Source organism: Patagioenas fasciata, chromosome 19 (genome assembly GCF_037038585.1).
Source record: "Patagioenas fasciata isolate bPatFas1 chromosome 19, bPatFas1.hap1, whole genome shotgun sequence".
NCBI lineage: Eukaryota > Metazoa > Chordata > Aves > Columbiformes > Columbidae > Patagioenas > Patagioenas fasciata.
In genome coordinates, this window is record NC_092538.1 from 11,034,351 (window position 1) to 11,057,953 (window position 23,603).

Below are 23,603 nucleotides of genomic sequence, written 5' to 3' on the forward strand. Positions count from 1 at the left end.
GCACACTCAAGGAAAGGAGCACGATCATCCCTTTTACTGCTAGAGCTCGGTTTCAGAGATGAAACATTGCTGTGCTTTTTTAAAACACATTTTTCAGTGATTGCCCTTAATAAGAGAATCTATAAAGCCACTCATTTGGAAATTCTGATCTTTTTATGAGATACAGTTCTATTATGAAGTTGTTAGCGTGAAATGGCAGCGTTGTTAACTGCGCATTAACCAAATAAACCGGAGAGTTAACTCAGGTGAATATTCTGGGTGAGTGGAAATTTGGGTGAAGTGATATGAAAGGAATGAACTGTTCTGACTTCTCTTTCTGTGGAAACCTGCAGAACCGTGGGGCCGGCGGAGCCGTTTGCTGTTTGTACGTCGTGCTCAGTGCAATGGGACAATTTACACACGGTCACCCTTGAGTACACAACGCCCGTCGTGACCGAGTGCTGCGGCGGGTCAGTGCTGTTGACTCAGGGGAGATTTCTAGGTGTTAGTTGGGTCCTACCTTATCTTTTTGAATTACTGCCTGCAGAGAGTGAACAAATCCCCTTTCCGTGGCTTACTGAACTGCGGTGACCAGCAAGGGACTTGCAATTATTCAAGTGCCCTGTGGCACTTGCTTTCTACATAGAGCAGAGATACTTTCTGATAGCATCTGCACATCAGAGAAAGTAGAATCCGTAGCGACAGTCTGTGGCAGATTATTGGGTATTATGTCTAAAAAAATTATATGCCATACTGGTAGATGAGTGTTTTGCCTGGGAATTTCACACCCTGAGAGCTGTGCAGTTGAATATTTTATTATGCTGTTAGTTTAAATACCCTGAGCATACAGCATCAGGAAAATAAACTAAAAATCTATTATTGTTTCGCACTTCCGAGCTCTGACTTGTCAAAGTGTTGCAAGCTGAATTGTTGTATCTAGTTAACACGTGCTCCCATTTCCGTTTGTAATTAACACTTTCTGCTTGCTCATTTTTCCTACCATTTAAGTAGTGACTGCATTGAACATGAGTTTTCACAGTCCCGAAGATTGCACTCTGTGAGTGATAGAGTCCAAATAGTAAATAACAGTTACAGTCAACATGTTTTTTTCCTCAAGAGCTTTTTCTTTTAAACTGTATAGTATGTGTGGTGAAGGTACATCAAGTGTATACAGTTGGGAGACAGAGAGCTGTTCCAGTTCATTCTTATCATGTATGCTTTTCTATCTACAGAACCGTATCTCATCTCCCATTTGTTACAGAAATGTTGGATCCTTAGTGAGCTTTAGCAGATTGCTTTAAAATTTTCGTTCAGGAAAGTCATGGAATAGTTTCCTGCTGCGTAAGATTAATTGCTTAGTGTTCCCTCTTTAATTGCTGCCAACTCAAGTGCATGTTTCTAAATTGGTGGCCTTGGTGAGGGTCGTCGTTTGTGTTGTCGTGATTGCAGAAAGTTTTATCCCTTTGCATTACTGTATTTTAACATTTGCTTCGTTCTTTGACTCGGGTCTGAAATTGTACTGATTTTTCTGTTTAGTGGTCCTACTTCCCAGATGAGAGGTTTTATATGTCTCCAAGAATCAGAGCTGATATTGTTGCCTGTTATCATAGTTGATCACTAAATACCTATTCAGAGCTAAATGTGATGCATAAAAGACATGGTTGTTGCTGAGAAATTGTCTTAGTTCTTTGATGTGCACTGATTTCACAGAATCCCAGAATGTCAGGGATTGGAAGGGGCCTGGAAAGCTCATCCAGTGCAATCCCCCCGCCGGAGCAGGAACACCCAGCTGAGGTTCCACAGGAAGGTGTCCAGGCGGGTTTGAATGTCTGCAGAGAAGGAGACTCCACAACCTCCCTGGGCAGCCTGGGCCAGGAGGAACAATTACTAACATTTCTGAGAGAGTATTCATATTGCTTAAAGCTATTTAATAGCTACAGGTGTAAAATGCCTTCCATAAATTTAAAGATGTTTTCTCCGTTATTTTTAATAGAAGGCCAAAAGCTAAAACTTGTTCCTCTTCCACTCCTGGAGCTTGGGTTTTGACTGGTGAAGAGGACAACAGCGCAGGTTGCGGACTTCAGTCATGAACACGTCATAATTTTGGATTTGATTCCAGACCACCATCTAAATACTTTTAAAAGTCTTTCTTTTTTTCTGGAGAGCTTTCTGTGCATGAAGGATTGCGCTCTCCCTGGAACGTGGAAGCGTAATGATAGCCTGGGGTGAATGTACAAGCGGTTCTTGTAACACAGAAAGCTGTTGTCTTGGTTAATTTTAAAACCACAAAAGAGAGCCTGTTTTGAACCAGGTTGTTTAGAAACAGCTGCAGTGGAGCTCAAAGACTAAATACTTCAAAGACTATCCCGATTTTCTGGTAAAACGTTGGGTTTTTTGGGAAAAGATTTTATATAAAAAAGCTGCTTTAACTGTAGAAGCAACATATTAACCGTGTTATTCTAGAGTCTTTGGCGTGCAAAACATTTCATTTTTCATTACTGTTGTCGCCGTTCACATATTCCATTATTTAAGGAGGTTATTGAAAAATTGATGGTATGTTGGTACCAGAGAGACATCCTGTAGGCTGCAGTGTTGATTTATGGCACATGGAACACAGTTCAGTGCTTCAGTTTCCTGCTGGTGAGCGGCACTTTGTCATCGTCCCTAAAGAAAAATCATACCAGTGAAATCCCCTGTGTTTCCCCCAAGTGGAGTGATGCATACTTTTTCTTTGAAAATGATGATGAATTATTCACCTTTGATTGTGCTGGAGTGTGCACACGGTGATCAGAATCTTGTTCATAATACAGAGTTTTTCACCATGTTCGGGGTTTAGTTTAATTATGTAGTTGTTGCATGGGAGCTTGTATCTATTTTCTTTTCTCTTCTTTTTTCCTTCCCCACAGTGTGTCTACCAGGCTGGTGTGGACTAGCAGATTTTACCCCCCATTCCCTAGCATATGGAGGTATCTCAACACATGAACCTCGGACCTAAACGTTTGTTTTCCTTTCACGTTTGTTTAAATGTTTTCTTGAAAAAATCAGTACTTCTAAACTTCAAAAGACACTTTTTCCACGCAAATTCTTGAAAATGAGACGCCTACATTGTTTGAGAGTTTTATTCTTCAAGGTGATTTTCTATTGTGAAGGAATTAGAAAAGGGATCTAAGTGAAAAATCTCTTGAAATAGCACATGTAGTAGTGATATGGATTTCCGATTGAAGGCGGCTTTCTCCTGGGAGCTGTGGTGAGGAAAGGCCCCGTGATCCAGACCACCTGTTAGGAAAATGAAAAGCCTGTGTGATCTTTCTTCATAACCGTGGAAATATAAGATGTCAGAATAAATGTGTGACTCGGGTCAAGGTCCCTTCGCACCCCCCTGGATTCCATCTCCAGACTTGAAAAAAAACCTGCAGCTTTTCTTCTAGAAGGTAATAACCTGCTGAGCGGAGATCAACCTCAGCACTCCGGGTTTGATTTTGGAATCACGACTATCTGTGCAAGCTTCAGTTTTAAAAAACACTTCGCTTGTAACTACTTTTGCTTTAAATGTATGCACTTTTATTTTAGGTACTTGATGAGATTTTTAGCTGTAATAGGTGGTCAGGGTTAGCAGTTGAATACACAAGGAAATCTTCCTCATCAGCTAAAAAGGAGAGAGGTTCTGAGTCGGTGTTTTCCTTTGGAAGTTGTACTTAGGTGAGCATCCGTTCTGGGCTCATTCCTTCCCAGCATCGACTTGTATTTCAGGACTTTTCTAAAGTCTTTCCACATTAAAATTCCTCTCTGTTGCCTGGTCTTCATATTCCTTCCAACAAAGCAATCAAAGTCTGAACCGTATCATGTTCCCCGTATTCTTTAATTATTGCTTTCACAATAGAATGCTGTTTCCTGATGGCAGAAAAATGGTGAACAATATTTTTTAATATCTATTTTTCTGGTTTGCAGTTCTGGCGCGTTTCGTTACAGAGTCTCTGTGACACTTTGGGAAAGGAAATCAGACAGAAACCGATCTGGAGTTAGTGCCCCGTAAACCAGGTCTGGCTCAAAAGAACATTTCTTGGCGTTGCTGGTCCCAGCCCCACGATGATAATAAATACTTGGGGAAACGTGCAGTAGGAAAGAGGTGTAGCCGCTCCTCGATAAGAATAGCATCTTTGTGTGACCTGTTTCCATTCAAATGCTGTGTTAAATCAGCTTAGTTTTGGTACGTAAAGAAAAGATTACCTGTGCGTATGTATTTATATGGATATTTGATCTTTTCCTCCAGTTTCCCATTAACAGTGGGAAATTAACGTTCTGGTTTGAAAGTAGGTTTTACTTAACGAATGAAAAGAATCAGGCAGAGATATATTAATATTCTCTTTCAATGAAGCTTGTTACCATTAGAAATGGAGAAAATGGAATTTGAAGCTTAAGATGATTTTTTGTTAATAGTATTTTGTATGAGCTTAGTCATTCAAAAGAATGAATTTTAAATACCTCCTTGTGTTACGTTGGTTACCTCCCATAAACACGAAGAGGTTTCTGTGAATCAGTCTGTTGCTTAACCTTTCATGAAAATCTAATTGAGTGCGAACAACCGCTTAAATAATTCAATGGACTAAGTTATTCTTGGCTGGTATAATCTCAGCCTAGTGCGGTGCAAATGTCTGGGTGTCAAGCAAAATGGAGGGCTTTTATTTTTTGGTGAGGAATGCGATTAAGCTTGGTGTCATCAGCAAACCTGCTGAGAGTGCACTCTATTCCCTCATCCAAATCATTGATGAATATATTGAATAATACAGACCCCAGCACTGCCCCCTGAGGCACTGCACTGGATCCAGGCCTCAACTGGACTCTGCCCCATTGACCACGACTCTCTGGCTACTTCCCTTCAGCCAGTTCCCAGTCCACCTCACTGCCCGCTCATCCAGACCGCACTCCCTCAGTTCAGCTGTGAGGATGCTGTGGGAGACTCTGTCAAATGCCTTACTCAAGTCAAGGTAGATCACATCCACCGCTCTACCATCATCCATCCATCTTGTTATGTCCTCATAAAAGTCAATGAGGTTGGTCAAGCACAACTTCCCCTTGGTGAAGCCATGTTGACTGCCCCTAATGACCCTCTTATCCCTGATACACCTTGAGATGGCACCAAGGAGAAGTCGTTCCATCAGTTTCACAGGGATGGAGGTGAGGCTGACTGGTCTAGAGTTACCCAGGTCCTCCTTCCTGCCCTTTTTGAAGACTGGAGTGACAAATTTGCAGAAGGATCTGTCAGTGTATAGATTTTGTTGTTGTTTTTTGACTGAAAGAAAGACAGGAGGCAGCTGATGCAAGTGAAGTTGTCCTGTGATATATGAAGCAACCCCTACCATGTTTTTGTTGGCAGTCCAACTGCTGGGAAACATTCTGTAGTAAGACAAGAAAACTGCTTTTCTTCTTGACGTTGCCTCTGAATGGAAGGGTCTTCAGTTGAGCTAGAGAAAAAAAGCCTCTTATTAGTTTGGTTTTGACACCTGAACGACAAAGCAACACATGGGGTTTTGGCACCTGTTTTACACGCTGTAGCTGGAAATGATTGTAAGAAAAAAACCAAAACACACAACTATGTAACTTTAGCCGTGAAACTAAAGGGACAATTCTGGTATTATGAGATTTTAGCTGCTTCTAAAACCGACACCACCTCTTCCTCCATTTCACGTAAATGTAGGAGTTTGGTGTCTGTGTGTAGATGTGCATTAATGGGCTGATACTTGAGAGCTGATGTAAGAGTCAATATAGCAGCACCGTACATCTCTGGGTGTTGCTTTTATGTGTTGTGCGTTGGATCATAACCCTGTTTTCTGCAAGCGACAGCTCTTCCAGTCTCACATGCAGCTGAGCCCTCCCAGTTCCACCAAAACTGAGTCTCATGGAGCTGCTGCCCCGCTGGGCCGGCTGGAGGGGCACTTCCCATTGCTGAAGTTTTGTGCTGACTGCGTGTAGAACTTCTATTTGACCCTTCAAACACGTTTCCAGCCCACTGGAGACACGCTCTGATTTGAAGCAGTGCTTATTCAAAAAGAAAATTCTAGTAGCAAACACATGAAGAGCTCTGCATGGGAAAAGGCTTTTAGATCAATGTTAGTCCCGTGGGAATCTCTGACTTTTTGCACTAGCAGTGGTGCCAATACTGTGATTTTTATTAAGAAAAACCTAATGGCTGTTTCCTTCCTCCCCCCGGTTACCCTTCATATCTGAATAACAACAAAAGGTGGAACTTCATATCATTAAAAAATACGTTACTTAGAAATAAGATGAAAAAATATCCAAGTTTGAAGAAGTGTGTTTTTAGTGTATAATGGCAGACTTTTAAGAGGGTTACAAGATATTCGTGTAGAATTGATACACCTGGAAATATCTTTTGTTCAGTTATCATTGTACGAATGTATGGGTAACAAGGGAGCATATAGTTTTAAAAGTGCACAAGAATATACAATACAATTGTAGCTGATAGTTGTAATTATACAGTCAATAGTCGTTAAACTAGCCAGTAAACCGGAGTTATTTTACTCTGTCGGTTGCTGCTTAGATCATTATCCTTTTTCTCCTGTACTGCTCTTGAACATCCTCTCATATTTTTAAGTGTTCCATTGCTTCCCCAAGCACTTTTTGATGGAGGGATTATTTCTGTGATGCTTTTTTAGGCTACTGGCAAGATGCAATCCATTCATTACATGAATCAATGCTAAAATGTTTAAGGAATAGTCTATGTAAAGAAATTTAGTAGCAGGTGCTTGTAGAAGGACAAGATCTAGGGAACTGTAAACCAGAAAAACTCATCGTGTTTTAGTGTTATGTGTTAGACCCTCCCTCATTTCAGGTGTTTGCTACTTCAAACATCACTGTCCGGAGGTAGTGAATACTGCGGAAAAAGGGCAGGTTAACTTCTCAACTGCATTAAGATGCTGGAAATTACAATGAAGTTGCCTTAGGGTAAAATACATTAAACAAATCTTTGGTCTTGTTCCATGACATGGGAAATGCCTAATGCAATTTTTGGCACCGCATAAAATGAAGCGGCGAGTGGAGAGGGGCAAAGCTTTTCCTCCGTGGGCCCAGAGTGGGAGGGTTTTGCTGAAGAGTGGGACATAATGGCAAGAGATGTTGAGAAAAGAGTTTTCCCCCCCATTCCCAAACGTCAGAAGCTGCCTAAAAAGGGAGATGCTGACAAAAGCAAATGGTGAATCTAAATAATGAGCTCATGGTTTCCTACAGCTAAGCTGAGGAGAGGAGACTGAGGGGTGACCTCACTAATGTTTACAGATCTATAAAGGGTGAGTGTCAGGAGGATGGAGCCAGGCTCTTCTCGGTGGCAACCAATGGTAGGACAAGGGGTAATGGGTACAAACTGGAACACAAGAGGTTCCACTTAAATTTGAGAAGAAACTTCTTCTCGGTGAGGGTGGCAGAGCCTGGCCCAGGCTGCCCAGGGAGGTTGTGGAGTCTCCTTCTCTGCAGACATTCAAACCCGCCTGGACACCTTCCTGTGGAACCTCAGCTGGGTGTTCCTGCTCCATGGGGGGATTGCACTGGATGAGCTTTCCAGGTCCTTTCCAATCCCTGACATTCTGAGGTTCTGTTTGATCGGAGCTCACAGGTGTCTTTGAATCGCAACAAGGAAAAAAAGAAAGAAGCTACCCAAGTAAACATCCTTCAGTGCATGGGGAGATGACAGCTGCTTTCTAACAAGATTTTCTGCTCTCCTGGAGGAAGACCATTTGTTAATAAACCATTTGAGAATCCATTTTTAAGGGATTTAATAAAATATACACGTACTACCTTCCACTGCAGGAACTATTATTCCCTTGGGTAGGAGAAGTGACTGGCTGTGGGCATTAATGGGCGCTTCCTGTGATTCCTGGCATAATCTTGCTCCCATTTGCACTTTTTCAACATGAAGTAAAATAATTTTTTATGAGAATCCTGCACTTGATTCCTGGCTCTTATGAGGCATGTATGTGTTCTATATTTTATTTATTTGTATTCACTCATGTCCATAATTCTTGCTGTTTTAGTGGCCATGTCTATAGCATGGGTATTGTGTGTTTGTTCATTCTTTCCTGGGTACCAGAAAGTTTCCATATCCAGCAAATTCCATTAAATGGAAGAGGTAATAGCATTTGTGTGAATTAAATGAATTGTTGTTCCGTTCTTGCCAAAGATTTTTGTGAATAATTCATCCATTTCCATCAAAAACTGAGGGTTTCCTATTGTGATGGTTGCTGTCAATTAAACAAGAAGCCTCAGCCTATTATGGTTTAATAGATGCCTGGAGGGCCTGGGTAACCCACAAAAGAGAAAAGAGGAAGGTTTTCTATTGCCATCTTTGCAACTATGAATGTAGGTTTCTAGTTTGAATGGCATTCCTCTTGCTTGAGAAATACCAGAAGATGCTCTTTAGTGACCACTCTCTCAGATTTAGGAAGTTTTGCCTTGATAACTCAAAAAACTGCACTATTTCTAATTATAAACAGGACGGCTGCCAGTTCTGCTGCAGTGTTGCATCGCTGTGCAACGGCGTATGGTAGGGAAACTGGTATGCAGAAATACAAAAACTGAATAATGTGGCTTCACTGCAGTGTCTGTGTGCTTTATTTGAACAGTTCAAGTGGTTAACCTTTCCTTACAGCTCTTCTGGGTTTTTCTGTTCGTTTTCAGCTGTTGGACAAATTAAAAGATCGCTGGATGCACACGGGGTTATGGAGGAACCTGGAGCTGGTTAAAACAGTCATTGTTGAGCCTCAGGGAGGGGCGAAGAGTGACTTCGATGAACTGCTGAAAATATACTATGATGCAATAAAATGTAAAGGAGAAAGAGGTATGTTCTTCAGACATGCGAAATAGCTGATGCAGATTCTTCAAGCTTAAAAAAAAGGTTTTCTTTAAGTGCGTAACAATTAGAATAAGGTACGGACAAGTAGTTAAATGAACCTCAACATAATAAGTTTTTGTGATAAATTTGGAAGATTAATTGCTATTTACGCTGTTGTGTAAGGATATAGTGAACTACAGGATGATGCATCGTCCTAATAGTGGTGTTCAGGAGGCGGTGAGCTGTGTGAGGACGTGCAGTTGTGCGGCCAGCAGAGCGCAGAGTCGCTTCGCAAAGGATCGGCCTTACAATGCATTGCATAACTGTGATTTACCATTTTATATTAGGGCCACTATAGGATTTATCCTGAAAATACTTAAATATTACTATAGAGAACAAAGAATGATAGTATGTCAAATGAGAAGTAGGATGATTTTTGGAGTGCAAAATTCAAGGTTTAAAATTTTGTTGTAGGTACATATGGTTCTTGCGTAATTAAGTACCAATATATTATGTAGTGTAAAATTATTTTGCTAGTTGATATTCAAAATCACAATAGTATTGATCTCATTCCTCTAATAAAGAAATCAGTATTTTAATATCCACTCGCCTTTTCCAGACTGATACACGGTGTATTATGCTATATTATGTTTAGCTCTTTAAAGATGTTGGTGAAACTTGCCCTGGGAATGATTTGTATGTTCCTCTCTGCCCTGTTGAAGATGGAGCGCTCCTCATAGCCGTGTGCAGAGGAAAAGTCAGCGAAGGCTTGGATTTCTGCGATGAGAACGCCCGTGCGGTTATAACCATTGGTATTCCATTTCCAAATGTGAAAGACCTGCAGGTAGGATATCAACACCCGCTGCCTCATGCGATGTTCTTTCAGGGCTTGCACAACTTTCTTGAAGCACCTATTCACCCACAACATGTTTTGTCTTCCTAAAATATAACACAACGTACTTCAGTATAAGAACATTTACATTCAAAGAATACTTAACACTTTTTCTAGAGCTAGAAAAGCTTTGTTTTAGAAGCGTATGCTGAAATGACCTTTTGGAAATACTTGGTCTGTAGTATGGCTGGAACTCTTACAATTTACTCCAAATGATTTCCAGAAACTCAGGAGTTTGGGTTCTAAATGATACAAAATGAAATGAAAAAGAATGTGTCAAGAGTGAGTTATGTTCATAGTGGATTATGTTCCTTAAGATTAAAGTAGTCTATTTGATTTTACCTTGACTTCAACCAAATATGTAATATAATAGAATCATAGGCAGTACATCCCATTACTGATAACTAAATTCTAAAAGAATCAGTGTTGTGTTGAGCTATTTTTTTAATTAGACTGAAGAAAACCTTTAAATTTTTAAGCAGGGACAGGGACACTAGCTGCCAAATTGCAAGCAGCTGAAGGTTTGAGTATATATATTTAGCTATGGTAATGCACAAAGCACTGCCGTGATCAATTCTAGATGAGAGAAGGGCAGGCGCCGGTCTCTGAGCGTCAGACCTGAGGAGCTGGCTGGTGCACGGCACTGCTCCTACAATAATGCTCGGGGAAATTGGTTTTGTTGTGAACGTGTGTTTTGCTCAAGAGCTTGGATCCAAAGTGATCTCCAGCTGGCAGCACCTCCCTTGCAATTGAACCATGTTCTGCTTTGTCCAAGGCTTTAGGGCTTTTTTTTAGTTGCAACCTGCCTATGATGCAACTTCATCTTCTAACCTTGCTTTTATAATCAGATCTAAATCCTTTGGAATTGAGGTGGGAACAGAGTTGGGTTTTAAACCGAAAGCCACTGTTCAAATATTTGCATTGAACAGCAGAAATAATTTATGATAAGGCTATCAGGAAGAATATGATTACAGTATTTTATTCAAATAGTTTTCAAAGCATATAATCAGAGGGCAATATGCAGGGTGGTTTTTGGTTTATTTTGTAGGTTTTTAAGATTAAAACCTGGGTATTTTAAACCTTCCAGCTTTGAATTTTTGAGAGGAGCTTGTTTTCAGCAGACAAAAGTAAATTCAAAATATAGTGACATGAGTCAAGTTAGACCTACACAGACATAGCAGGTACATCTGTTGCTTTTACGTAGCAATAGGTGTTTAGTAGATATACCAAATGAAGGAACTGGCAAGATGATTAATAACGACATCCCTTGAAAAACAGGAAATGCAAGTGATTAACAATTCCCTTGGATTATCTGTAAGTTATACACTTCTGGGATTGGTTTAAATCCCTAAAAAGTGTTCCACGTCTACACAAAAATACACTTGCATGTCTGCTTTTTGGGTCAATAAAAGTCCTCTTAAGACTCAATTCTGTAACCCCTTACTCCTGCACGTAACTTTTACTTGTGTGAGTAATCCCTTAAATACTTCTGGGACTGTGCACAGTCAGAGGGGTTCGTAGAATCATACCTTAGGAGACCAATGTTTTATGTTGGCAGTTTGATGTTGGCTCATCTCAGCTAATATTACTTGTCTGTGATCAACCTGCTTTCTAAGTATAATTTATGATTTGTAACTTGATGCTAATACCGCTGAACTGTAATATTAGAGAACATAAATAACGTGAACAGAAAAAGATGTGTAATCCCATATACATGTTATCTAACATATTATTCATTAACTTCTGTTATATATTTTGAATTGTAGCATTTTGAATCCAGACATCAGCCTCTACTTGGGCAAGAAACTCATTGTCAAGTCTGGTGTATTATACCCAATTTTATTCTCTCCATGTGTTTGTGCTAAATATATACCACAACTTCTGGAATTAAATGGCAAGCGTTTGGTCTTCTTAAGTAACAGTATGCTCTTATAAGTTACATTATTTTCTGTAGAACCTTTGAAAAATAGAATTTAGTTTCTTTTCCAGTTGCCTCACTTAAAATTTTATGTGTATAGTATCTTGCGTTCACTCATTTTCACAAAAGGAAGAGTCTAAAGCACTTTGTTAGTGTTAAGGAGAAAGAAATGATTCAGGCTCAGAAGTGTACTCGATAATAAACGACACTGATTTAAGAAAGAGAGGCCAAAACCCTAATTCCGACTTACTGAAAACGGTTTCATATTGCTGAAGAGTCAGGTTGCTAAAGCAAAATATATATAAAAGAAACGTTAAAGTATTGCTTAAAGCTATGGTGCTCTCAATGGTAGGCTTTGGCTCTAGTAAAGCAGGAAAATTTACTTTGGAGCCAAAACTGACTTCTTTGGCTGTGACCAGGATTTCCTCTGCCCACCGCTGGGACCTGAAACTGGAGGTAGGAAAATCTGATTTTGGAGCCAAGTGTGACTTGTTTAGTTCAAGTCATAATTTACTGTTCTTACCTCGGGGACCTGAAAATAAAGAAACTCGCTATGAAATGTTGATAATGGGCGGCTCTGAAGTGCGAGCGCTGAGCTCGCTTTCCCAGAGAGCATTTCTTCCCTTCCACCTTTCCAGATGCTTTTGATCGTTGTACAGTAGAGTAACAGCTAAGAGATCTTTACCAAAATACAGATGAAAATGCAGTCAAACCCTTTTACATCAATAGACGTGCAAGGAAAATAATCTTGATAAGGCATTTCTGTGTGATGACATTACTCAAGAACTGTGGCTTAGTTTGCTGTTAATGAGAAGTATTTCCCATAGCTACTACGGGGTGAATATGAACTACGATGGTAAATATTTTCTTGATTGTTTCCAGCAACATAATTTGTGAAACATGATGGAATACATCATTTCAATTACAATTTTTCTAGGTTATATGTAACTCCATGGTGCAAAGAATTTGCAGCTATCTGGCTGAAGTTTCTTTCCCCTTTCTTGAGGGCTCAACAACCTGAGATACTTGTATCATTTTGGAAGAATGGCATTTTTCTGAATATTTCAGTTGAATTCTAGTCTTCGTGGCAGTTTTTCAATCTACATGCTTTTTCCTTATTGAAAGGAGAAAGAATGTAGATAAATGGCTGCTGAAAGAATTAATTTCTTGCATCCTATTTTCTAAGACAAGAAACATTTCTAAGGAAACTATTGCTCTTTTAGATGCTTAACCTGAGTTTAGCAACATACCGTGCGCTTCCCACTTTTCCAGAAATAAGGATGGTTGTAAAACGTCAAAGCCATTCAGACTCCTTTTACATCCAATGGAATTGAGAGAAAAATATTGATGGCAGAGTGGGGGTAACTGTAAAATCCTATGGAATCCAGCATTCCTGGAGCTAGGAAAGGTAACACTGAGGTTAACTTAGCATGTAAGATGAGTGGATGGCATTTCTCCTGGTGCAAGGTTAATGTCAATATGTTGGCACAGATCACAGAAATCATCCCTGAATATATCCGCAAGTTAAGCCTTTGGATAGATAATACAGCAAATCAAAACTTTTCTTTGACGTTTAATAGTTTACTTTTCTGATCCATAAAAAATTCCAAAGTGATTTTCTTGTGTTTATCTTGTCCTTAGCAAGTAGCGTTGACCTTTCAGTTTTTACTTCACTGTCAAAGCATGTTGAAAGCTCTAAAAGTGAAGCTATCACCTTGGGGATTTGTAAGGATGACTGACACTTCCCACTTCACCTGAGCCGCGGTGGCACCGAGCGGCCGCGGCCGCCTCGTACCTCGAGGGAAGCTGTTTGGGTTTTTCTTTCACTTCTGCTTCACTGGAAATGGATTGAATTTTCTCTTCAGAGGAGAGTTTTGGTTGCATTAGATTTTAACCAAGTCACTTGTTCGCAGTCTCTCAAAGCCCACAAGACTGAGATGAGTAGATGGGCCCGGGGTGGATGTGCTACAAGATTTGTCAAACTGGAAAACTTCCAGATCTCCGAGATGCCACATGGTGTAGTTGACGATACTAAAAGTGTTCGGTGGTTGCAACATTACATAAGCTTCCCATCTCCCTAACACTGGGATTAAGAGTGAGAATACTGGGGATGTGTTTAGTCATAAAATACCTTGTGAATTCAAAATAAGAGACATACGGCTGTGCACGAAGCGCTAGTGCTGGTTTTCTGCCCCAGGAGGGACAGTGGCCTCTGGCAGACTCCAACAGACAGTAGTTTGCTCTTGAGTTGGTTGGCTTTACCTTTTTAGTCAGATCTCATATTTAAGCTTTTGGGTTATGGAGAAACAGCCTCTCAGTGTTTTTCCATATGTAGTTTTGTTCTTGCCACTTTCATGATGTTTTTTGCTGGTTTCAGTAACTTTTCCTGGTTTTGATTATATTCAATCCCATGGATGCCCGGTACCTTTCCAGGTGCCCTGTTTGAGCGCAACACTCTGCAAAACAGCTCAAGTGAGATCTCCATCTGCAGAGATGTTCTTTCCCTGGTCTATTCACTCTTACCAGAGGAAGGCATAGACATTTTCAGGCAGAAAAGGTCACCTGAACTATTTTTAAGTTTCCGTGGCTTTGCTGCGCACGCTGTTGATTTGAGTTGCAGCCCATGTGTGGGGCAGAGCCGCAGGGTTCAGCCCCCTAAAGATTCATCTGTTCAAGAGATTCTGGGAGGATGGAGCTTCAGAGCATCTCAAAGATAGTTGAGCAGCACAAGGTATTGATCATGTCTTATTCACAGTATATATGGTCTTGCTGTGCTCACAGCTGCGGGGCTTTCCTGTTGTGTTTTTCCAGCAATGCAGTATTTGTGTTAACCCTGCACTTGGAATGCTTGGAGTCTGCCAGAACATTTTTTTCCCTGTGGGCTAATAAATTGGGACATTGTGTTTAGATACAACTTTTGGTAGGTCTACTGATGAGCAAAGAAGTTTGAAGCGTATTCTACGACTCACCCAGGTTATTTAGTCTTAAATCTCACAGGCGTTGTTGCCGCCTTTGGAGTGAGGGGGGGAAAGTTAAATGCTGCGCTATTTAATGCTACTTCCATTTAAGGATTTTCAGATGTAAAAGAAAAGAAATAGAGTTTCGTGTTCTTTACTTTCCCGCTCTTACAAACTTTTACGATTGCTTGGCATTCATCAGGGGGAAAGTAGATGGCAAGTATATTCTTGAAGAATTCTAATTATTGCTATTTCAGGTGGAAGAGAGACTCTAACTGGGCACAGGAGACTTTTAGATTGGTAGACTTGCTTAAAAAACATTTTTATGTATTTTTTGACGATGGAAGTAGAGAATGACCACCTGATATTTTTTTGGAGGTGGGGAATTAGTAGATCTTGAATGTGAATATGTCTTTTAAGGGTTTTTTTGATTCTATGAGCAATGCCTTTTGTTTTCATTACTATTTTTCCTCTCATAAAACCAGAGAAACAAGTCAGTGGAATGCCAGAAAACACACATATCCATTTTCAGACTTTTTATTTCCATGGAGAACAGAGGGAGGAGAGCACTGGGGAGTGAAGGGCGTGAGTTTACACGTGTGTGTAGATGTACCTACCTACACGTGCGCATGTACTGACACCATCCCCAGCCTATTTGCCTTTTTCCCTTCAGGAGTTTTCTCTTCCTGGAATGTGGGTCACAAACCACAGGTTCCAAACTGGAAGTCGTTTTTAATCTCCCAGAGACAACAGGAGACAGTTGAAGATGTTTGTGGCGTGATGTCTTCTGAAAGAACAGGCCTGGCTTCTCAACTGGTAGTAGCAGTTTAGGATGGTTTTGTTGGCTTGTTTTTAGAAAGCAGAGTGTAGCGCTGTATTTGGTTAAATAAAGTAATGCATCTTAAAAATATCAAAACTTTGCCAGATGAATTTAAGCTCTGGTTGTTGAGCTGCTCTTCTGAGCTTTGTGTCATAAACTGACTGATATAGTCCATAGTCATCTCAGTATACATCTACTTTCTCTACCTATATGAATCCTCAATACATCTGGGTTTCTTTATGGGAAGCAATGTTACCACAAGTAACTGTTTTCGTGGTTTACCAAACACTTGTGATACAGTATAATGAATGTTGTTTAATGTTGACGTTGAAGAAAAGCTTGTATTGCTAATTCTGATTGAAAAATACATTTGACAATTCTTTTGAATCGCAGCAGAAACCTCAAAATATTTTTCCAAGTCATAGAAAAAAAAAAAAACAATTGTTCATGGCATTTCTTTTCTGTTGATATTTCTCAGTTAATATTCCGTAGTGGAAGATGTCAAACTAATTAAGCATTAAAAGAAGGAGCGGTTAGCAGGTATATGTTGTTAGACTTGGGTTAATGTGGATGTGACCGCGACCTCCCAGACAGATCAAAGCCTAATCCGTCTGACAGCGACAGGATGGCAGAACTTGCCACGGGCCTTGTGCTGCTGCCACCACAACCATTTGTCTGCAAAGCATGCCCGAGAGCTAGGGGTATGTTTTTAAGGATGAACAGGTAAAAGTAAAAGGCTGTCTTCTGACATTTTAACTAATCCCTTCTAGCCTGTGGTTTACTGCGCATTGCGGATATTTGCTAGCAGGAGAGACTGCCTTTTTCACATATGCAACATGTCATTTTGAATTGGGTGCTGATTTGATGCTTCATAATGTAAGAGTTATACAATGAAATAGATTCTGATTGCATTAAAATGACATGCCCTGGCCTTTTACCTTTACTAGTCTTATAATGCAAACTGAACTCTCAGCAAGGTAAGTTGTCATCTCATGCTGAGACACGATCATTTAAGTGAGAAAACAGAAATATTTTCTGTTAACCCTTTTTCTAAGATAGGAAAGGTAGGTTGTTGAGATGCATTACACATTTAGACCAAGAGAACATGGATTTTTATATAATTTGAGAAACGAAATGGCGTTGATGTGCAGTACAAGCAGGATAGATTTGCATAATGCAAAGTATTAGAAGAGTGTATAAGTAACGTATTGTATTCACAGCGTAATGCAATACAATGCGGATGATCTGACTGGTTTGCATTCTCCTGGTACTTCAGCGGTTTGATGCACATAATTAAGATGTCATAATTTTATCAGTGTAAGACACATGACCAATTATTCTAATACTGTTTTCAACAGTCTGCTAGCAAAGTGAGACATTCCGGTTAATCTACTTTTATTACAAATGACCAAAATATTACTGATAACAGAAATTCTTCAAAAGAGGAAATGGTTAGAAAATTTAGCAGGACTAGAAGACAAATCCAATGTACGGGAGCATATTGTCCTTGGTTATGTTTTAAAGACTTACATTAAATTTTCCATCATCATACCTTATTTCAAGAGGTGAGGAACACCCTTTTGTTCCTCCAGTGGTATTGCCATTTGTAGAAGTGCACAGATAAGCTTCAGTGCCTATTTAAAGAACGGTTTTACTACTCATAAAATGTTCATGAGAAATCATCTCCTGTTTTGAAATAAACACAAGGGCAACCTCCGATGCCAGTCACTAAATTCTGAGTGACTGGAACAAACATTAAATCTGTGAAATCAAACTGAATTTACTTTCTGGCTGTAAAGATTGAATTTGTAAATTTGACAGGCAATTTAAAGGGCATAAGTACATAAACTAAAATTTCTTATCCAAATGCAACTTGAAAGTTACCTGTCAGAAGAAGTTAGAAGTCTGCTGTTTTCTCTCCTGAAGCGTGTCCTTTCACTTGTCAGTTTAGAAAGGTTAATACTGTACAAAAGAGCAATGGAAAGACCCTTTTTGGTGTAGTTTTGTGGGGTTTTATTTAAAAAAAATTCAGTCCCCCTACTCCCAATAATAACAAATGCTTTTGATATATGTTGGAACTATATATAATGGCCAAAACCAAAATTATTGTTCAAATTCAGATCACACACTTTATATAAAGTTCAAGCACTGGAGCACAATTTATATATTCACTTATTTAATCAATGTTTGCTTGTTTTCCCCATTTAGAAGATTTCCTTTTCAACATAATTATTAAAACCAATATTTTGTGATTTCTTCATTAGGTTGAATTAAAGAGGAAGTACAATGACCAGCACAAAAATACAAGAGGCCTTTTACCAGGGAGCCAGTGGTATGAAATCCAAGCTTATAGGGCTCTGAACCAAGCCCTGGGAAGGTAAGATAAACTGAACGTAATTAAAAATTTATACATTTGTAGAACGTTGTTTTGGTGACATCTTGAAGGAGTAATTCCTGATAACACAAAGGGGATAAATCAGGCTGGAAAACTCGTATCGTAGAAACAAGATCTTCAGCTGTTCTGTACTGGCAACTGTCTGGTTTTCAGTCTGGGCATTTGAGTGTTGTTATAATTCAGAATTTGTCTTTTACATTCGGACTCCAGTTTGGTTGCAGGGTTTAATTGCTTGTAGTCCAGATGTGCAAAAAGGAAAGCCTTTGCAGAGACAAATAGCTCTTGAGCTTACAAACCAAATGAAAATCCTGAGGTCTTTTCAAATGTACTAATTATTCACACTCTTGGGGGGCTCAGAACAATTGTTTGATGTTTAGGCTACGAGTACGTTTGAAAGAGAGAAACAGCTTTTTGTTCTTTTTCTCCGTCCATCGTGAAAGGTCAATTCAATTATCGTGCCCACTGATCTCTTTCCAGATTTACAAGAAGTGGTAGAGCTTGCTTTCTCAAGTGAAAAAATTCCCCCCACTTTTATGAACAGGATAGAATTAATTCATCCTTCTCCAACAGAATTTATCATATACATAGGTAGTTAGAGCTGTCTGACACAGATCGTGCCATACATCTGTCATAGAGCTACAGACACAGATTTGTAGGTAAGAAGAGAAACGTCAGCGTGAAGATTCCTGTTATTTAAATCAGACCTAATACAAATGCAATAACATAAATTTAAGTTTAGAGAGAAAATTGAGAGAAAAGAGTCTACATAGTAAAATCTCTTTGTAAATGTGTGTTGTTACAGGCCTGATTTATTAGATTCCTCTTTGGAAAGTAAAAGCATTAGTTAAAATAATTGTGCGGTCTTTTTTTAAACTTGTTTTCATTCAGTAAATACAAGAAATTAAGGAAAACTGAGCTTCCATGGCATCTCTAACAATTTTTGTGCAAAACAGTAGGAGAGCACTTCTTGCATATTTTGGCGTATTGCAGCTGACTCATTACAATCCCTGTCATCTGATCCCCATGGGTTTGAGCGTATTCACTCTAATTATGTTTACACTGTTTTCTTGCTCTCCTACAGGTGTATAAGACATAGGAACGACTGGGGTGCTCTTATTTTAGTTGATGATCGCTTCCGGAATAACCCCAATAAGTACATAACTGGTGAGCTGCGAAAATCTTTCTGGGAAATTCCTAATATTAACAAATAGTGAAAAATTAAGATTACAGAAATATGGTTATACAAATACAGATGAGCAGGAAAAGCCATAATGAAATATATCACCCCTAGGGTGAAATCGGTGTGCTCAGCTCGCTCTCTGAAATGCCTGCACACCAATGCGTGCAGCATGGGGAATAAGCAGGAGGAGTTAGAAACCTGTGTTAGGGCAGGAGATGATGACCTGGTGGCAATTACAGAGACATGGTGGGACAGCACACATGGCTGGAATGTGGACATGGGTGGCTGTGTCCTTTTCAGGAAAGACAAACCAGCCAGGCGTGGTGGTGGCGTTGCTCTTTACATAAGAGAGCAACTACAATGCATTGAGTATTGTCCAGGCACGGATGAGGAGCGAGTTGAGAGTCTATGGGTGAAAGTTAAGGGGCAGGCTGGCAGGGGTGATACTGTTGTGGGTGTCTATTACAGGCCACCAGATCAGGGTGAGGAAGTTGATGAGGCCTCCACAGACAGCTGAGAGCAGCCTCACAGTCACAGGCCCTGGTTGTGGTGGGGGATTTTAACTTCCCTGATGCTTGTTGGAAGGACGACTCGGCCGGCAGCCACAGTCCAGCAGGTTCCTCCAGTGCCTTGACGAGAACTTTCTCATGCAAAGGACGGAGGAGCCGACTAGAAGAGGTGCCCTGCTGGACCTCATCCTCACTAACAAGGAGGGTCTGGTTGAAGCGGTAAAGGTTGAGGGCTGCCTTGGTTGCAGCAACCATGAGATGGTGGAGTTCAGGATCTCCTGTGGCAGGAGCAGGATAGCAAGCAGAATTGCAACCTTGGACTTCAGCAGGGCAAACTTTGGCCTTTTCAGGCAATTGCTGTGGGAAATCCCATGGGCAAGGCTGCTTGAAGGTAAAGGGACCCCAGATAGTTTGTTAGTGTTCAGGGACTGATTCTACCGGGCACAAGATCAGAGCATCCTGACACATAGGAAGCCAAGGAAGGGAGCCAGGAGACCTGCTATCCCTATTATGGAACCACTAAATGCTTAATATGCAAAAAGTATATTCTGTTTGTAGTTTTATACAGATAAAATAAGTGCAGATAAATTAAAACAGGTCATGCACACTCATCTCTTTTTTTTTTTAATAAAGACAGATGTTGCTCAGGAATGCATTATATAGCTGTGTTCCTGCCTTATTTACAAGAGGTGGACAAAAAGATGATGTAAACAGCTAATGTTGCAGTGTAGTCAGCAGGTGGAGCTCAGCTGCTGTGGTACAAGTCAAACTGTTTTCGGGCATGTCTGTTTGGACAAAAAATACATCTAAATTATCTAAGTGTACAGAGGTAATACATGTAGTAATACAAATAATCTGTATGGTCAAGATTTGGTAAGATTAGTAGTTTTTCTTGAAAGTAAAACTTCACAAATGAGCCAAGATGACCGTTGATTAAATTAAGTTCCCGACTCTGGAAAAGAAGACAAACATTATATTACTTTCATGAGTAGCTTCTTGAAATACTTATGACTGTGTATACTATATGTATGTAGAATATTAGGATACTATTTACTGATGTGTGATACCTGATATAGATGATGTAGTTTTGTGTAACATACCTTTCTTTTTTCCCCTTAGGATTATCTAAATGGATTCGTCAACAGATCCAGCACCATGAAAATTTCAGTAGTGCACTCGAATCCTTGCAAGCATTTGCTACAAGAAACCAGAAAGGCATCGATGCTTTGTCAGAGTGCAGCAGTGAATTTCCTCATGTACCTTCAAATTCCAAAGACCTGTCTCAAGCCTCTCAACAGGACGCAACAATTCATCTGTCACCAGATGTTCCTGCTAAAGGTGAGGAGCAAAATTTGGTTTCAGAAATTGATGTTACTACAACCATCAGCTCAATCAATCCTACGGTGTCAAATCAGCCAAGTCACGTCATGGCAACAAGGAAACAAAGTATGTTCATTTCCTGCAGGAAAAGCTTCCTCAACAATTTTAAATGTGACATTGCATGTTATTTCAGAAGAAACAAATAGTTTTTAAAATTACAGAAGTGCTATGGTGCAAAATGATAATTATTCAGAAATGTGTATGAACTGTGCTCAACAGACTGTAATTAATTGTCATTCCATCTGGTTGTCTTAAAACAATTGATAATGTTTGATAAGTTTATAGTACAATCAAAATTGTTTTTACTGTATTTTTCCATCCAAAACTATAAAGATTTGCATTTTTACAAGACGAGTGCCCTGGCTGAAGCTGCGTTTGTTGTTTAGACATTGCAGTGAGACACCTTTCTTATAATCTTTTCTGGTACCACCAGCTTTACAAGAAAATATCTATTCCTACCTAAATTTTAGGAGAACTTATGATTTCATTTCAGGCAAGAAAGATGTAAATACCATAAGAGCACAATAATAAAAAAAAAAATACACATTTTAAATCGAGTCATACTTTAATTTAAGTGTGCCAGTTAATCTATTGATTTAATCAAGGCAATTCATGTGCAAAGATAGTTGTAACATCTGGGCTTTTGTTTGTATTGGATCTTAATGAGTATTATAAAATAACTGTAAACCTAATAAAACACTGGTAATTTTGATGTGCTAAACGTGCTGTAAATCAGCAGGGGGAAGGCATATACAATTAATTAATGTTTTGTGATTTTTCACAGGTGGCCAGAAAGTCGATGTAGAAACTCATTCTCACCATGTAACACAAAGACGAAAACATATGGACTCCACACCCAGAATTCCAGCAACTAAAACAGAGAGAGAAAGAAGGAATGGGGGGACTAATGCGGATATTATGAAGGAACATTGCTGCTTTAAACCACTGACTTCAACACCTCTGCCTGAAGCCAAGAACTGTGTGTCCACAGCGAACAGCAAACAAAAGAATGTGGCTAGGGCTGGTGAACTTATTGACAGTGTAAATCAATGCCAGTCATCATTAATTTCCGAACAGAAACCAAGCGTACCAGAATCGTGTTTAGAAACAACTGATGTTTCAGTTAAAAACCCTGAGGCCGCGGTTGCTGAGGAGCGTTCGCCTGAGCTCCAGCTTCCAGTTGAGCCCCACAGCGAGTTCCCTGCAGCAGGAGCGAAGCCTGAACTTTCAGTGTTAAACGGGTCTGCAGAAACTGAAGATGAGGACGAGAGTATCTACTTCACACCTGAACTCTATGATGATGCAGAAGAGGAGGATGAGGAGATCAAACCACTGGTTCCAACCTGTAATGCGAATGAGAATCAGACTAAATGTGGGCACACCACAGCTGCTACTGATGTCTTTGCAATTAACACCTCAGAAACACTAAATGTGACTAAAAAAGAGATGGGTGATGGCAGAAGTGCAAGTTTACGTGGAGTAATGCACAACGAGGGGAGTAAGAATAGTGCGATTAATAATGTAGAGATGACTAGCGAAACAGAAGCAGGGCAGATAGCATCTCAGGAGGTGGACACCAAGAAACGGAAAATCAGTCTTTCCAGATCACGAAATAAAGGTGCGTTGTCTTCTCTGTTGAACAATGGTGGCTCATAGTGCCCCGGTCACAACCGCTGCTCTTGTTCCATGTGTGCAGCCAGCACACTCCAGTTGTCATTAGACTTTCTTGGTTGTCACTGTGAAAGTTAACGTGTAGTCTTTATAGACATAATTAAGATTCTTTATCCTAACTGTGTGGTGAAAGGGCATCATGTGTGGAAATTCTGAAGGGAAGCCCGAGTAGCAGTTGGCTTGTAGTTACAGGCTGGGGTTTGTCTATTCCAGATTTAATGAAACTGCCATTAAATACAATCAAACAATTGGGTTTTCCCAGAAAGCAAAACACCCATATAATCAAATTGGTTTTTTGCATTTGTTAGGGTTTTGTTTTGTTTTTTTTTTTTAATTAAATAGGAGAACAGCATCTTTGCAGATCAAGTAATGTGGTAGATTGGGCCTAGATACTGAAATAGGTGTTTTCTCCAGTATTCTGTTTCCTTCAAATTTCTTTTGTCAAAGTGTCTATCAGAAGCTATGTGGTGGTATTTGAACAGTTTGATATTTGACGATGATGAGAGGCTTTTTCAGTGGTCTTTTTGTTTTCTATGAGTTGAGGTTTCTTTACAATTTCCTTTTGTGCGAGGTTCAAATTTCTTCTGGTCAGATTCTGTTAGTGTTCGTATCAAAACGTATTCATTTATATGCCCTACAAACACATTTTTCTATGCAATATATATATAAATGAAAATTTGTACATAAAGGTCTGTTAAATCTTCCTCAGTCTACTTTTTTTGAAGTATTTTAAAACTTTCTTTCATGTATTGCAATGAAAACAGCCAGGATTTTGCTGTAATAAAGTGTACTATACCTGATTTTCTTTTTTCATTAGAAGATTGTTTGTTTCCATCGTATATTAATATGAAGATGCAGGATTTTTAAGATCTTAAGATTGTTTTATAGGTGTTGATATATTTTGACTGAGAGCAGAGATGACATTGTTAACCGCTCATTTGCCATAGCAGCACCAAGCTGGGAGGAGTGGCTGACACTGGAAGCTGTGCTGCCATCCAGAGACCTGGACAGGCTGGAGAGTTGGGCAGGGAAAATTTAATGAAATAGAACAAGGAAAAGTGTA

At 39.7% G+C, this 23,603-nt stretch overlaps 1 protein-coding gene across 2 annotated transcripts in view; it reads left to right on the forward strand.

Moving 5' to 3' along the window:
• Nucleotides 1-23,204, forward strand: part of BRIP1 (BRCA1 interacting DNA helicase 1) — a 45,842-nt gene extending 22,638 nt beyond the window's left edge. For both annotated transcript variants that reach the window (XM_065852772.2, XM_071816896.1), the window contains 6 exons: nucleotides 8,665-8,824; nucleotides 9,541-9,662; nucleotides 17,670-17,782; nucleotides 18,882-18,964; nucleotides 20,609-20,827; nucleotides 21,654-23,204. In XM_065852772.2, the coding sequence (XP_065708844.1) occupies nucleotides 8,665-8,824; nucleotides 9,541-9,662; nucleotides 17,670-17,782; nucleotides 18,882-18,964; nucleotides 20,609-20,827; nucleotides 21,654-22,525 (1,569 nt within the window). In that variant the 3' untranslated portion in view covers nucleotides 22,526-23,204. The remainder of the gene's footprint in view (nucleotides 1-8,664; nucleotides 8,825-9,540; nucleotides 9,663-17,669; nucleotides 17,783-18,881; nucleotides 18,965-20,608; nucleotides 20,828-21,653) is intronic.
• Nucleotides 23,205-23,603: the final 399 nt, after the last annotated feature.